General features: G+C 37.8%; 2 protein-coding genes across 2 annotated transcripts; one reads left to right on the top strand and one right to left on the bottom strand.

Moving 5' to 3' along the window:
- Positions 1-968: 968 nt before the first annotated feature.
- On the top strand, positions 969-8,276 carry LOC105041056 (zinc finger protein VAR3, chloroplastic). The gene is made up of 6 exons (XM_010917847.4): positions 969-1,521; positions 3,412-3,529; positions 3,760-4,106; positions 7,419-7,535; positions 7,628-7,726; positions 7,832-8,276. Exons 1-6 carry the CDS (start codon positions 1,112-1,114, stop codon positions 8,097-8,099), a joined length of 1,359 nt encoding a protein of 452 aa, XP_010916149.1. The 5' UTR covers positions 969-1,111; the 3' UTR covers positions 8,100-8,276.
- A 2,382-nt stretch (positions 8,277-10,658) lies between these two features.
- Positions 10,659-12,162, bottom strand: LOC105041057 (uncharacterized). Its single transcript, XM_010917848.3, has 4 exons — positions 11,996-12,162; positions 11,823-11,898; positions 11,553-11,725; positions 10,659-11,472 (listed from the first exon to the last, which is right to left on the bottom strand). Exons 1-4 carry the CDS (start codon positions 12,106-12,108, stop codon positions 11,388-11,390), a joined length of 447 nt encoding a protein of 148 aa, XP_010916150.1. The 5' UTR covers positions 12,109-12,162; the 3' UTR covers positions 10,659-11,387.
- Positions 12,163-13,597: the final 1,435 nt, after the last annotated feature.

The raw sequence follows: 13,597 nt of genomic DNA, 5'->3' as shown, positions 1-13,597 counted from the left end.
GATTCCTGTCCGGTATCCTCTGTATAATTTTGGATTGGACAAATCAAATCGGATACTCATACATCCATATGTGTAAGCAAAAGACGAAGGACTACTTTTAAAAGATCTTATAGGTTAATAGATTAGCTCCACCTAGCTCAAATCAGAATCTTCTTAGGTTAGTATTGGATTGGGTTGGATCTAAATACTCCCAACTTACGCCAGTAATTGTCGGGTTGACTCCAAGCCTAATAGATTTGGCTCTAAGTTGAATTAGGTATGAATTCGAGCCTGAGTAGCATTATTTGAAAAAAGTCGATCCTCGTTGTTTCAATAATTAATTAATGATCTCACAATTGATGAGTTTTTTTTTACCTTAACCCTTGAGTGGGTTAAGAAACACATAACTAGATTCTCGTCCGATATCCTCCATATGATTTTGGATAGGACAAACCAAATCGGATACCCATATATCCATATGTATATTTATTTTATTTAACGAATACAATATAGATATTAATCGGATATAAATATTTTATATTCATATTTACTTTAAATATATTTGACTATAAATCAGATATATGAAGTATTAATATAAATAAAGATAGAAATCAGATAATTAAATTTTATGATCACATAATCAAAAATATTATTAAGTAGATATTAAATTAAATTAATAATATTTTAATATAATTATATATTTTTAAAAAATTTTATAAGTATTATAAAAAATAAATAAAATTATAAATAAGATCAAATATATGAATCATCGATATCTGTATTTATTTTTATTTTTATTTTTTTAATGATTATAAATATTTGTTGAGTTTTTTTATCTATATTTAAATAAATTTAGATATGATAATAGATATCATTCCTTCCATTTTTATCCGTAATTTTGGGTCCAACCCAAACGAGCTACGCCCGACTTGGGATTGTTTGACTCTAAACTAAATCGGAAAACTATGGCCTTCTCAGTCCTAAACTGCCAGGGAGCTATAAGCCCTGTCCCCCTCTCAAAAACCCTATCATTTCTCCCCAGCAGCCGTCTACTCCCGCACTGTGCTTCAAACGCCCGTCTCCTTCCCATGCCGACTCACCCTTCCTTCTGATCTAAAACCATCTCCCCCCCATGGCCGCGTCGAGGCTGTTGCAGCTGAGCCCGCCCTTCTTCCTCCGGGCGTCCAAAACTAAGCCTCTCCCCCTCCGCCCTTCCCTCTTTCCCCTATCTAACCTCCGACCCTTCACCGTAATCCCTCCTTCCAGGCTCCAATCATTCACTACCGATGCCGCCGCGTCCGTCGACGGACCCCTGGCCGTCGCCGAGGAGGTCCCCACGCCTGCTCACCCGTGGCCCGAGTGGGACCGGTTCGTCGAGAAGCTGAAGAGCAAGGGGTACTTCGAGAGGCCCGCTTCAGCTGGCACGGCCGAGGATGATGAGGGCGACGGCGGAAGCGCCACTGCTGCTGATGCCAAGATGCAGCTGAATCTTTTGAAGAATGGTTGCCTAAAGTTTGCCCGCGAGCGGTTTGACATTCTCAGGTTGAATATGCTCTTCTTTTTAGTTCTTCGGTCCAAGAAGTGAGATATTTCGCTTTAGATAATTCCCGTAATATGTCAATTAATTTGGCTTGCTGGGATATGGGATTCTTCCTTGTTTTTAATCCTAGTAGTTCAGCTCAAAGTATTGGTTGTCTTAGTGATTTTTTTTTTTTTTAAGTTTTTATTTTATGATGAGCATTAAGGTGACAATTGAATCGGCTTACTCACACTGGATGAAGCTGTATATAGTGGTTTTCTGATGTTATTAGGGGAAGGCTTGTTAATGAGTTGTTCAAGAGGACAATTATCGTGTTTTATACGGGGTTTCTTTAATTTTTCTAGTCGCCTTTTATAGCAGACTGGTGAAGTAATCTTAAGAAGGAGATGAGAAGGAAAAATCTGATTAAAATACAAGTCCATGCCTTTGAAATCAGTAATACAAAATAAATGCCCGAAAATTGTTTCCACCGCACGCCCATTGATAAGCTTACAAAGATAACCAAAAGTTTGAAGGTCCAAATACTCAGAAAGCTGGCCTGAGATTCACTTGAAGGGCTTTATTATATTTTAACACCTCATACATTGCCACTGAGCCTATATTCTATTAATTTGTCCCCAAACTGCATTAGGAAATTTTGACAACTTCTTGTTCCAGATATTTTCTTATACGGATTCATGTTCATAGGACGCGACTATAATTTTATGTTGGCCGTCAACCTATCACAACCCTCCTTATCCAGGCCTGGGACTGGGTACATACAAAACATAGGTGGAGCTAAGGCTTAGTTGAGTTGAGCTGAGTCGAGTCAAGTCTTGCTCCAAATGTTTGGTTTTCCTTGAAGATGCTACTTGATGAGCTAGAGGCTGTAGTCAAGTCGGGTACATTTAACTTAACGAAGTCCTGGTTTGGTGCTGCTTTAGACAACATGTTGGCTGGGGATGCGCTTTCCTATTCTGCTCACTTGTGATACAGTACGAGAATCCTTTTAGTCAGGATAGTGTTGAATGTCCTTGGATATAGTATGTTAGTGGCATATTAACCATGCAATGCATGTACAGTACACCACCGCATGATACCAATATCGTGTTGCTTATATATTTTTCCATGTACAAATTCATTCATGCAGTATTTAAGAATTTCTAGCTTTGCATCTTAAACTGTATATATTAGTGCTCATGCCCCAAAACATGGTGAATTTACTTACCTACACATATTTCTCAGTTTTTGTTGTAGTATTGCATCATTGGTCCTTGATATTTGTAATCTCGTTATCTGTTGCAACACAAGCATAGTTTTGACAAAAATCAAGCTGAAAGGATTTGTGTTGAAAGAAACATTTTATTATTTTTTTCTAAAACTTAATTGCTTCACATAACTCACTACTAATCATGTTCGTTATATTTACATCCTCAAAGCTTGCAAACTTTGTGTTGTATAATCGCTTTTAGTTCATTTGACCTGTTAAGTCCATGTTGTCTCCTTATTATTTCTTGAATATGTTGTGTATAATGATTGCTGTAAAATTATTTTTTGGTGACCTATAAGATTTATGTGCTTTCCATCCAAGCTGCTGCAAATTATTACATTATTCTATCATAGTGACCAAATCAGATTCTTATCAACCAGCTTACATTTTGAGTTAGATTATTGTGGCATGCACTGTTCTACATATCACAGGATTGCAAACACATGTATCTCTCATGTATGCAGGTGTACCTGGATGGTCCTTATTTGAGGCTTTATTAGGCATATTTTGTGCAAATTCAATTTGATATAAGCTTAACCTAGTTATATTGCTTTTGGTATAATACATCCTTTACCTTAAATGATTTTACTTTTCATCTGAAAGTGTTCTTTTTTGTTGTGTTTTGATTGCTTTTACTCTGCAGTTCTCTGCCTAAAGAAGATATCCGATCTATTGTGGAATGTGGATGTCCTAATCTGTTTCGGAAATCTGTTAATTCAGCAAAAAGATTGCGAGCATTTCTGCAACTTGATGAAGGAGATGTAAGTTTATCCACTTATCTTCAAGACCTGCATTTCTTTGAAAGTGTACTGGTATTTGGAAAAGAAGATGAATATGCTATGTTCTTAATAGAAGTCGCTTAAATAGTGAACTTTTAGAAGCAAAGAACAAAAAGGCGGCTCTATTATGTAGAGGTATAGAGAAGATGGTAGCATCCTTCACCATCCATCAATAGTTGTTTGATGGCCCTAATTCAATCTTCTAATTGCAGGTATGTAGTGCATGCAATCTACGGGGATCTTGTGATAAAGCTTACATAATTCAACATGAAGAGGGAGGAGCCCGCACTGTAGATGTAGTGCGTATTTTGTTGAGCTATGCAGTAAATCCAGTCAATATTTCAGGAGGTGAAAATCCTTCCATAAAAGAGAATGTTCAGGAGTCTGCTCGGAAGCTGCTCTCGCAGCTTATTGAACTCAGTGACACAACTATTGATCCATCCCTTCCAGAACCTGCTGTGAGCACTCCTGCTCGAAAGGAACCATCTCAGAAGATTGGTGGTAGAAACAAGCATCCACCCAATGCTGAAATGAAGAGAGGGGACTGGTTATGCCCCAAGTAAGTTCTCCATGCTGTACTTACTCTTCCTTCAATTTAATATGATTCATCCTAAGTAATTACCTTTTCATTATTTCATCTAAATAAAGGCTAAAATGACTTCAATTTTGGTTTGTATATCTGCATCAAAATTGGAATATTGAAATTTCTGGTGATGGCAATACATAATTATATTTGTAAAGTTTTAAGGGCACTTGTTATTCTTTTATTTGTTCGATTTTTGTATATCTTAGTGATGAATTAAAATCACCAACTAGGACTTATATTGTAAGAAAATTAAAAATGAAACTTAGTACATTCTGGCACATCTCTGTCTATAAGACTTCATGGTTGTTAAACACTCATAAACTGATTCTTCCAGAAGCTGACTATGGGAATATATGCTGGTCTTTGCAAATCAAATTAAATATTTGTTGCCTTGCCTGATGGGTATCGAGAGACATGTCCTGGGTTGTTATGCATGTGCTGCGTAGCCTACCTATATAATTATATGCATGTTCCTTAAGAATAAGAAAGATATGCAGAGTGAGTGATCTTCCAGCAGTGTTTTTTAGTCATAAGATATTAGGATCTGAGGATCACATGAATCCTGTTGAACATGATGCAAGAAATCCAATTGGTATTCATGAATAGTGCCATCTAATGAATATTATGGAGCAAAAATCTTGATATCATTATTGATGGGAATTTGCATTAGACACATCAAAGGGATTGCTAAGACAGCTGGAGGTTTGTGATGGGGAAAAGTTTAGGGATGCCCATAATATGAAGAATGAATTGTCTAGTTTTGAATATTGTACTCTACGTGATTAGTGGGTTCATATTCTTGAGATCCTTGCATTATATTTTATCAAAAGAAGAAAATCACTTAATTAAGAGACTGAAAGATAAATGAGCAACTTATTGGAAGATACACAGGAAACGCATTGGAAGCTGGTGCAGTATTCGGCTAGATGAGTCTTTAAGTTTAGTACTTGATTGTAGTTACATCTTCTATTTCTGGATGTAACCATAGCTACTATATTCCAAGCCCTACTTGCTCTTAGGGCATGTCTTCAATTTAATAACATATGATTGCAGGTTTTGTTACTTAATCTACATCTTTTGGATGTGGTAGATGCACTACACAAGCTGCTCTTACAAATTTATGATAGCCTCAAAAGTGCTATGATAATATTAGGATATAGTTATGTTCTGTCTCCTCTTTTTTGTTTCTCTATCAGAAGTTCATTTAGTGTAACGTTGATTACATCTAGATTCCATTTAGTTTGTCGGTATTCTGGTCATTATAGATTATATATGTTGGTAAAATCCATTGTCAAGAGAATTAAGAATTTATTATATGGTTTTTCCACCACCTCCTGCATGCTCTAATCTATTCTCAGATCTGGTCTTTCTCAGGCTTAAGGATTTGAACTTATAATAATACATGGATTGGAAACTATCCAACTGTTTTTTGGATCATAAAGTAGAATAACATACTTGATTCCCAAACAGTGCGATTACTTAAATTATTTTTCAAGTTTTTTTTTTCCCTTTAAAAACCATTAAAAAAGCTTTATAAAAGTAATGCTATACACAGCTTACATTCGCTAGCTTATTTGGAACAATCAATTGATTGGAAAATGATCTGCCATATGTAGTAACTTTTGCACGTCTTAAAAAAATATGAAGTTTGTTGTTGGAATGTAGTTGCATTCAAGAAGGTTTTTCCACAATGAAGAAGATTTATCTCTCATAAATAGTTGACCAAAGCTTGGGTGTTGATTATTGTTCCTTTTTCTTGGTAATATCTTGTTAATTTTCTATTAGTCTCAACTTTAGAACTTCACTGTATACATTTGCATTTGTACCATATAACTGTCCGACATGGGGTTTGGATTAGAAAATTGTTGCACCATTACTTTTAGGATGTGTTTGGTTCGTGGATACTTAATCGGTGGGTGGCTAAAGTTAAGGATTGGTAAGCATTACTGTATCAGTTGACTGTGAGGCTGGTTAAAGTGCTATTTGGTTGCTGCTCGGTTAACTTCATCTATTTGTTGATAGAAAAAATAGTGTTTGGTTACAAAAAGCATGGTTAAGGTCCACTTTTGGCCTATAGGGACAACAATACCCTTGTGCATTGTCAATATTTGGATGAAAATGGCTAAGGACTTCACGTATCACATGAAGTATGCACTGACTGTCCCATATATCCTTGTTCACCATATTATTATTTTAGAGAAAATTATCAAGATAACTTCAATTACACATGATTGTAATAATGACATGAATGGGTAGCATTTGCTGATTGGCCTTCCCTTTTTGTCCCCACAAGATATCACATGTAGGATATTAGACCCAGCATACATATAGGCCATCCCATTGAAATGTTCCTTGTATTCATGGCTCAGTCATAAAGGTCATCATCGGGATCTATGCAGTTGCTCAACACAAGGATATAGGGCCACATCAAACATAGGGTCATAATGATGAGGGGATCATTTGTGTAACATGATACAGAAAGAGGAAACAGAGTCCCCATCATGGAGGTTGGAGCGATTCCCCTGATGTAACTTATTAGTCTCTTGTTTCTTTTCATATTGAAGAAAGACACATGAAAGAGCAACAAGGGGCCTGTTAGTTTATTTAGTTTTTTCAAAGAAGGGGATGGAAGAGCCATCCAAGAGAAATTACCCAAGTCCAAATCCCTGTCACCCCAGATCCAAACAGAGCCTCCATATGTGATCACCGGGACCTATGATTATATTTACCATTTTTGTTAGTTATTTTATGGCTATATCGCTTTATTTCTAACAACCTTGCAGGATCGCTTTCCAGCAGTAGATATTGTTTCTAAAATGGAAAATGCTGTGTGTACCCCTTGGCATACCTATCAGCACACACCGAGCTGCCTGGGGTAAAATGGGCAATAAAGCCCTTTATGAATCACCTGCCCCATGTATGGTGCACAAAAACCTAGTTTGGTTCTAATTTAGGGTATGCTGAGGGGTACACAGATCAGTACTCTTTTATAATATAGCTTGTTAAACTGGTGTCCTCATTCCTTCATCTCTGGATCATGCTAGAGTTGTATTTTTGTTTTCTAGTTTGAGCGAACTAGTGAGTGCGCAAATATCTTAAAGCATATAACAACCTGTAGTTGTCTGAAGATATGTCCATTGTTCATCTGTTTTTCTTGTCAATGCTGGACTTTAAAGTTGAATCCATCAACAAATCAATCTGTTTGTCCTTTTTCTTCCCTTGTTGGGGGCATTTGTCAACAAAGAGGATTACATATCTAAGGTCTGAGTCATATCTTTATCGCAGTTGCAATTTTCTGAACTTTGCTCGAAATTTGCGTTGCCTTGAATGCAAAGCAGATGGGCCCAAGAGAGTAGAATTTGGTGGCGCTGAAATGAAGTTTGGTGATTGGACTTGTCCACAGTAAGTTTCCAGCCTTCCAACTTTTCTGTGGATTTTGCATGACTTTGCCTGGTTTGAATAGAATAAATTAATCCATTCTTCCGTGACCACAGGTGCCAATTTATGAACTTTGCTCGCAACAGGAAGTGCTTTCGCTGCCGAGAACAACGGCCTAAGAGAGAGTTGAACCCAGGAGACTGGGAATGTCCCTCGTAAGTCTCTTGCGCACCCTTGCCTTTGCTTATTTCTAATTTTCTGATGTTTGTAGGAATCAGTCTTGTGAGGAAGCTATCTTGACATAAATTTGGTTTGTCTAGATGTGATTTTATAAACTTTCGGAGAAACAGGGTATGCCTGAAGTGCAATTGCAATTGCCCCGAAGATGAGAGCAGTCGGTTTGAAGACCGTCTATGGAGGAGGCCAAAGAATAATTCCATGAAGTTTGGAGATGACGAGGATGAAATTGATGAAGATGAGGATGATGACATCTTGCCACTTCATGAGGGAGAAAAGTTTGTTGTAAGCAAGAGAGCTACACTGTCGGAGAGGAGATTGACATCTGCCAGGAGAAGTAATCCTGGATGACCGCCTGCTCAAAGGAATGCCTGGAAACAAATGTATGGGTGAAATGTTTGCTAAAAGTTTTTCGGATCATGTTCTGGCTAAAGCCTTTGCCAGAGTTCATCTATTTACAGTTTATTATATTTGATCCATTGCTTTGGGGGAAAACTAATAAAAGCTTATGCAAGCTATTAGCAAAAAGGTTCTGACATTATTTTATTGCATTATTATGATCTAGCCATCCGCCTGGCTTTTAATATATTTTATGTAAAATTTTTTGTGCACCGTGGGTGGTGTAGAAAATCCGACGTGGAGTACACCGTCTTATGTGATTGATCCATATAACTATCTCTTTTTAATGCATATTTAATGTTTGTAGTATAATTTTGTCGTTTGAAAATTTTAAATGATAAAAATATTTTTATTTTTTTTAAAAATTATAATATTTTATATTCATATTATCACATCTTGCGTGCAGAAAATCATAATTTTAATACAAAATGTGATAATATACTACAAGATGTCATAATTTTTTTCAAAAAATAAAAATATTTTTGTTATTTAAAATTTTTTATAAAAAAAATGAAATTATACGCATTAAGTGCATGTTGAAAAATAATTGGATAAAAATATTTCTTCTATATTATAACATATTGTATCATATTATGACATTTTGTATGCAGGAAATCATATTTTGACGCAGGATATTATAATATGTCACAAGATGTCATAATTTTTTTTTAAAGATAAAAATATTTTTATTCTATAATTTTTTAAATGAAAAAATAGAATTGTAAATATTAAATATGTGTTAAAAAATAATAACTATTTAGATCAATCACATAAAATGGTATGTTTTATATTAAATTTTCTACATCATTCACGGTGCATAAAAAATTTTTGTACATTATACATACCATCGATGGATCTCCAAGGATATGATTGTCCATAATCGATGTTGACAGGAGAAATGTTTAACACACCCACCAATTGTTTTAGAGAAAAATAGTTAAAATGATAAAAATATTAAATAAATTTCTTAATATCATCAATTGAAAGAATTTTGGTATTTTAGGTTTGCTGCATTGGACCCATGGACGGCTGAAACATGTTGATAGGATATATGATAATTAATATATATATATATATATATATATATATATATATATATATATATATATATATATATTATTAGATTAAAATCAGATCAATTGGATATAGATCTATATTCTATCAGATTAAAATTTTATAATAAAAATTTTACATTAATAATTTAAATTATTAAATTTAATTTACTATCTAAAAATTATTTTTTGTATATAAAAAATTATATGATTTAGAAATTCATAGCTTTTCAAATAGAGATGATAATTGGATTGAGTCAGATCGAATTAAATACGAATCGAGTTAAAAATATCTAAATCTGAATCTAAATTATTTATTAAATAAATTAGATATTAAAATTTAAATTTAATTTATTTAATAAATAAATTATTCAATTCGATCCATCTAACCTGTTTATAATTCACTAAAGAAAAGCATCCAACCCGTTTCATAACCCGTTTCTAAAATTTTTTTTAAACAAAAACCTGCTCACCTGATTCACCTCTCCATCTCCGATCTCTGTGGCTTTGTCTCCGTCCGCGCTCTCCGCTGCCTCCGTCCGCCGCTCTTCGTCGCACTCGCGACCGCACTCTGGAACCCGTCCCAGACCCTCTTCCCCACCCCCATCACCTCCACCACCAGCCGCTGGTTGATGAACTACTTGAAGACCAGCGGCCATGTCAGCATCGGCACACCGACGGCCACCGCCTCCAGCACGAAGTTCCATCCGCAGTGGGTCAGGAAGGCCCCCACCGCCTTATGATCCAGAATCGTCACTTGCGGGGCTCAGCCTCTCACCACCAGTCCCCTCTCTCCCACCTTTCCAAGGTCCGCTTTTCCGTCTTAGCGGCATCCTGATCGGTGGTTCCCTTCACTGCCCAGAGGAACGCCTTTCCCAACACCTCCAGCCCCACCGCCATCTCCCGGAGCTGCTTCGCCGTGAAGTGGCACCAGCTTCTGAAGCAAACAAACACCACCGAACCCTCTTCCTTGGTGTCCAGCCACTTTAGGCACACCACCTCGAGAGGAGGAACAGGCGGAGGAGGGTGCCGTGGGAGGAGGACCACCTCGAGAGGAGGAGCAGGCGAAGGACCTCGATCGCTGGATCTGGTGGCGACTGATTGGTGTGAGCGGCCGATGGGAGCGAGCGACAGAGCGGGTGGCATGGAGGAACTCGCGAACCTCGGCATGCCGACGTGCAAGAGGAAGGCGACGGACGGTGAGGTGGTGTCTAGGGCTTTTTGGGAAGGGGAAGAGGAAAGGCGACTGACCAAAAAAAAAAAAGGAAAAGGCCAAAAGCATGAACCGCGCGGCGCTGAAATTTTCGTGGGTCGAACGCGGGTCGTTCAAATTTTATCATCCATGGGTGATGATCTAAATATTTTAAATAAAAATAATAAATATATTAAATATATTAAACAGATTAAAAAATTTAAATTTAAATTTAATTTATTTAATAAATTAATTAAATAAATTGACTCATTTACCATTTGAATCCGTTTAAATCAAATTCAAATCTATTTAAGATAGATCAAATCTATCACCTCCACAGTCTACAATCGTTGAGGTATGAAAAGGTACGGAAAAAGCACTTATATCGTTCCATGCGTCATTACAGCGCACCGAGAACAACTAGAGAAAGAAAAGAAAACCATCCTTTCTAACGAACCATGCGGAAAATCTGGAATGAACAATGCCAACCTTCTCCAACTGGAAAAGAATAGAAAGTACGGCAGCACGAATAAAAGGCCACGCATGAGGTGCCAAATATCGGCAAAGCAGTATCTTCTCAGTGACAAACGACCAATGTAAGTCGGGCCCCTCACAAAAAGTTGAATAGTTTTCGGTGTTCCAAATTTTAGCTCCCACACAAGCTTCTTGATCTATTAACTAATTTTTTCAAAAAAGTTTTGCCATCAGTATTCACCCCATTTAACTAAAAAGACTTCTTTGCTGGAATGTTTCATGCGTTGTGCCAGGGATGCCAATAATTCTACCAGGAATCATCCGCTCTTATAGAAAGCTGCAGTTCAGTCTGAAACATAAAATTACACACAAAGCGAACCCATAAGAAATCTTCACTCCTCTTTAACATTTTAAAACCAGCACAACACCTCTAGGTCAGCAAAACCAGTTTTATTTTTCACTACGTAGTCATCAACACAAGCAAAAGCAACCAGAGCACAGACCAAACACATGGCACCAGCATCACAGCATCTCTCGGATAAGCAGATGGATCCCAAACGAAGCCGTGCAGATTACGAGCCCGAACAACGCCACGAAGTTGAGTCCCCTGAAAACAAAAGCAATCTATCAAAATCCAACGCGAGAAAACAGAAGGAAGCTCGCGAGAACGGAGGTATGAGTATGCACCCAATCTTGAGACGATTCTCCGGGACTCCAGTGGAGTAGCCCTTGAAATAGAAGAATCGGGCGATCGTGTAAAGGACGCCGAACCCAGCAGCGATCACGGGGTGCTGAACCCCGCCCACCAGCAGCGTCACGAAGAACACCGGCATCGACTCCAACGAGTTCTGATGCCCCCTCTGCCGAATATCACATAACCTCACCGTTTGATTCAATCAGAAGACGGATTAATTTTCACAGGCAAAGCCAGGAAGAGAGAGGGAGTTATAGACAGACCTGGATGCAGTTGAAGAGCTTGGCATCCTTATTCTCGGATTCAATCGCATAGAGGTTAGGATAGGACACCTTGTACCTAACCCAAGTAGAATAACGGCATCAATCATAACAATTAACGCATATATTAGATGGTAGGCGTTGATGAGAGAGGAATTTAAGTGAGGGAGAATTACTTCTGCCGGGCCTTGCCGACTTGGATGGCCATCCAAAAGTTGAGAAAGTAGTAGAGAACCACCACCAGCACCACGAATCCATACTCCCTCGGGATCTCTACGCTCACGGCCATCTCTTCACCTCTCTCTCTCTCGTCCTTCTTCGCCGTTTGCGTTAGGCTTTCACTGTATTGCTTTATGGTTGGGCGTGAGACTGTAGAAAGTCTAGAAACTTCTAAGATTGGAGATGAGCTGCCTTCCATCGCAAGAAAGGTTTGACGTCTTCGTCGAAAAGTAAACGGTTCCGATGGGGACCTAACTCCACGAGAACTCGCGAGAGAACCGTCCGTGTGCTCTGCTTGTCTCGCCTACTCTTTCATAAGTCGCTCTAAATCCAGGATATTGTTGCGATTATTTGAGAAATTACACCGATCCACTGATTGCGGTGGACAAGGAGGACTTGCATGTTTTGTCGCCAATTTAATGAAAAAAATAAATAAACGGAGGAATTGTGGCAAATTTCAAAGGTCACAACAAAACCATTGTATCAATTTTTTTTTTTAATAAAAAAAAATTTACATCAAAATCTGGTTTTGTGATTATTAAAAGTTTTTTTTTTTTTTTTCAGTAGAATAGTCAACCACCATTGAATATAGTTTTCATCCACTCAAGTCAAATCCACCTACCGGCCGGCCGCATTAGATCATAGCCTAGTTCGCCAGTCCAATGTGGGAATTGATGATTGACTAAGCGATAGACAAGCTCGACTGTCCCATTGATCTAGTTATGTACCACACCAATCAACAACCGCCATAGCAATCCAATGACATGATTCAGGGGTACATTGGCTTTGTTCCACGCCCAAGCCCACATGGCACAAGAAATTTAATACTTCTGATAAGAACTTTCAATTTGTTTCTGATAAGAAATTTATGAATTCGTTTCTTTCCTGCTCCATGTTTTTAATTTGTTGAATTGTTGCTAGGAAATTTACTTAGGCTTTAATTCAAGTAATTGGTCCTCAGATACGAGGTGCCTTATCCAACCTTCCAAGCCAGGCTCAGCAACTACGTTCAGGTTCTCCGTGGAGCGAGGTAACTGGCTATGTTATGTTGCACTGGGAGAAATAACAATTGGGCTCACTTGATTCAGTTGTAGTTGTCTTCGTGGAGAGAGAGGACACCAAAACTCGCAGGAGCTGATGCCAGCATTCTTTGTGATGCTGCTTTGGGCGGGCTTCGGCATCCTCATACTGCAGCAGGCTCTGGAATTGATCATCACTCTCTTCTACAATTTCAAGGTATTCCAGTGAATCTCCCGAGACCCGATTGAAGCTGTTGTAAGTCATTTTTCATGACCAATCTCATAATTTGAAAATTTTTCTCTTTATAAGTGCATTATTATTGCGGACAAGAGATCGATCCGTCACGTGAGATATTGTAGGACAAAAGATGTTTTATATGAAAAAAAAAATTTTCTCTTTATAAGCATGAGTCCTCTTTGACTCACAATCAATGTGGGACTATTGATGCCCTCTATATTATTAAAACCACAACACCCAAGATTATCTAATTGTTATCCCTGGCTTGTTTTGTGTCTGGCACCGGGGGCTAAGAATCATGT

This window comes from Elaeis guineensis, chromosome 3 (assembly GCF_000442705.2).
Source record: "Elaeis guineensis isolate ETL-2024a chromosome 3, EG11, whole genome shotgun sequence".
Lineage (NCBI taxonomy): Eukaryota > Viridiplantae > Streptophyta > Magnoliopsida > Arecales > Arecaceae > Elaeis > Elaeis guineensis.
Note: the sequence above shows the minus strand (reverse complement) of the source record. Positions and strands in the feature narration are given on the sequence as shown.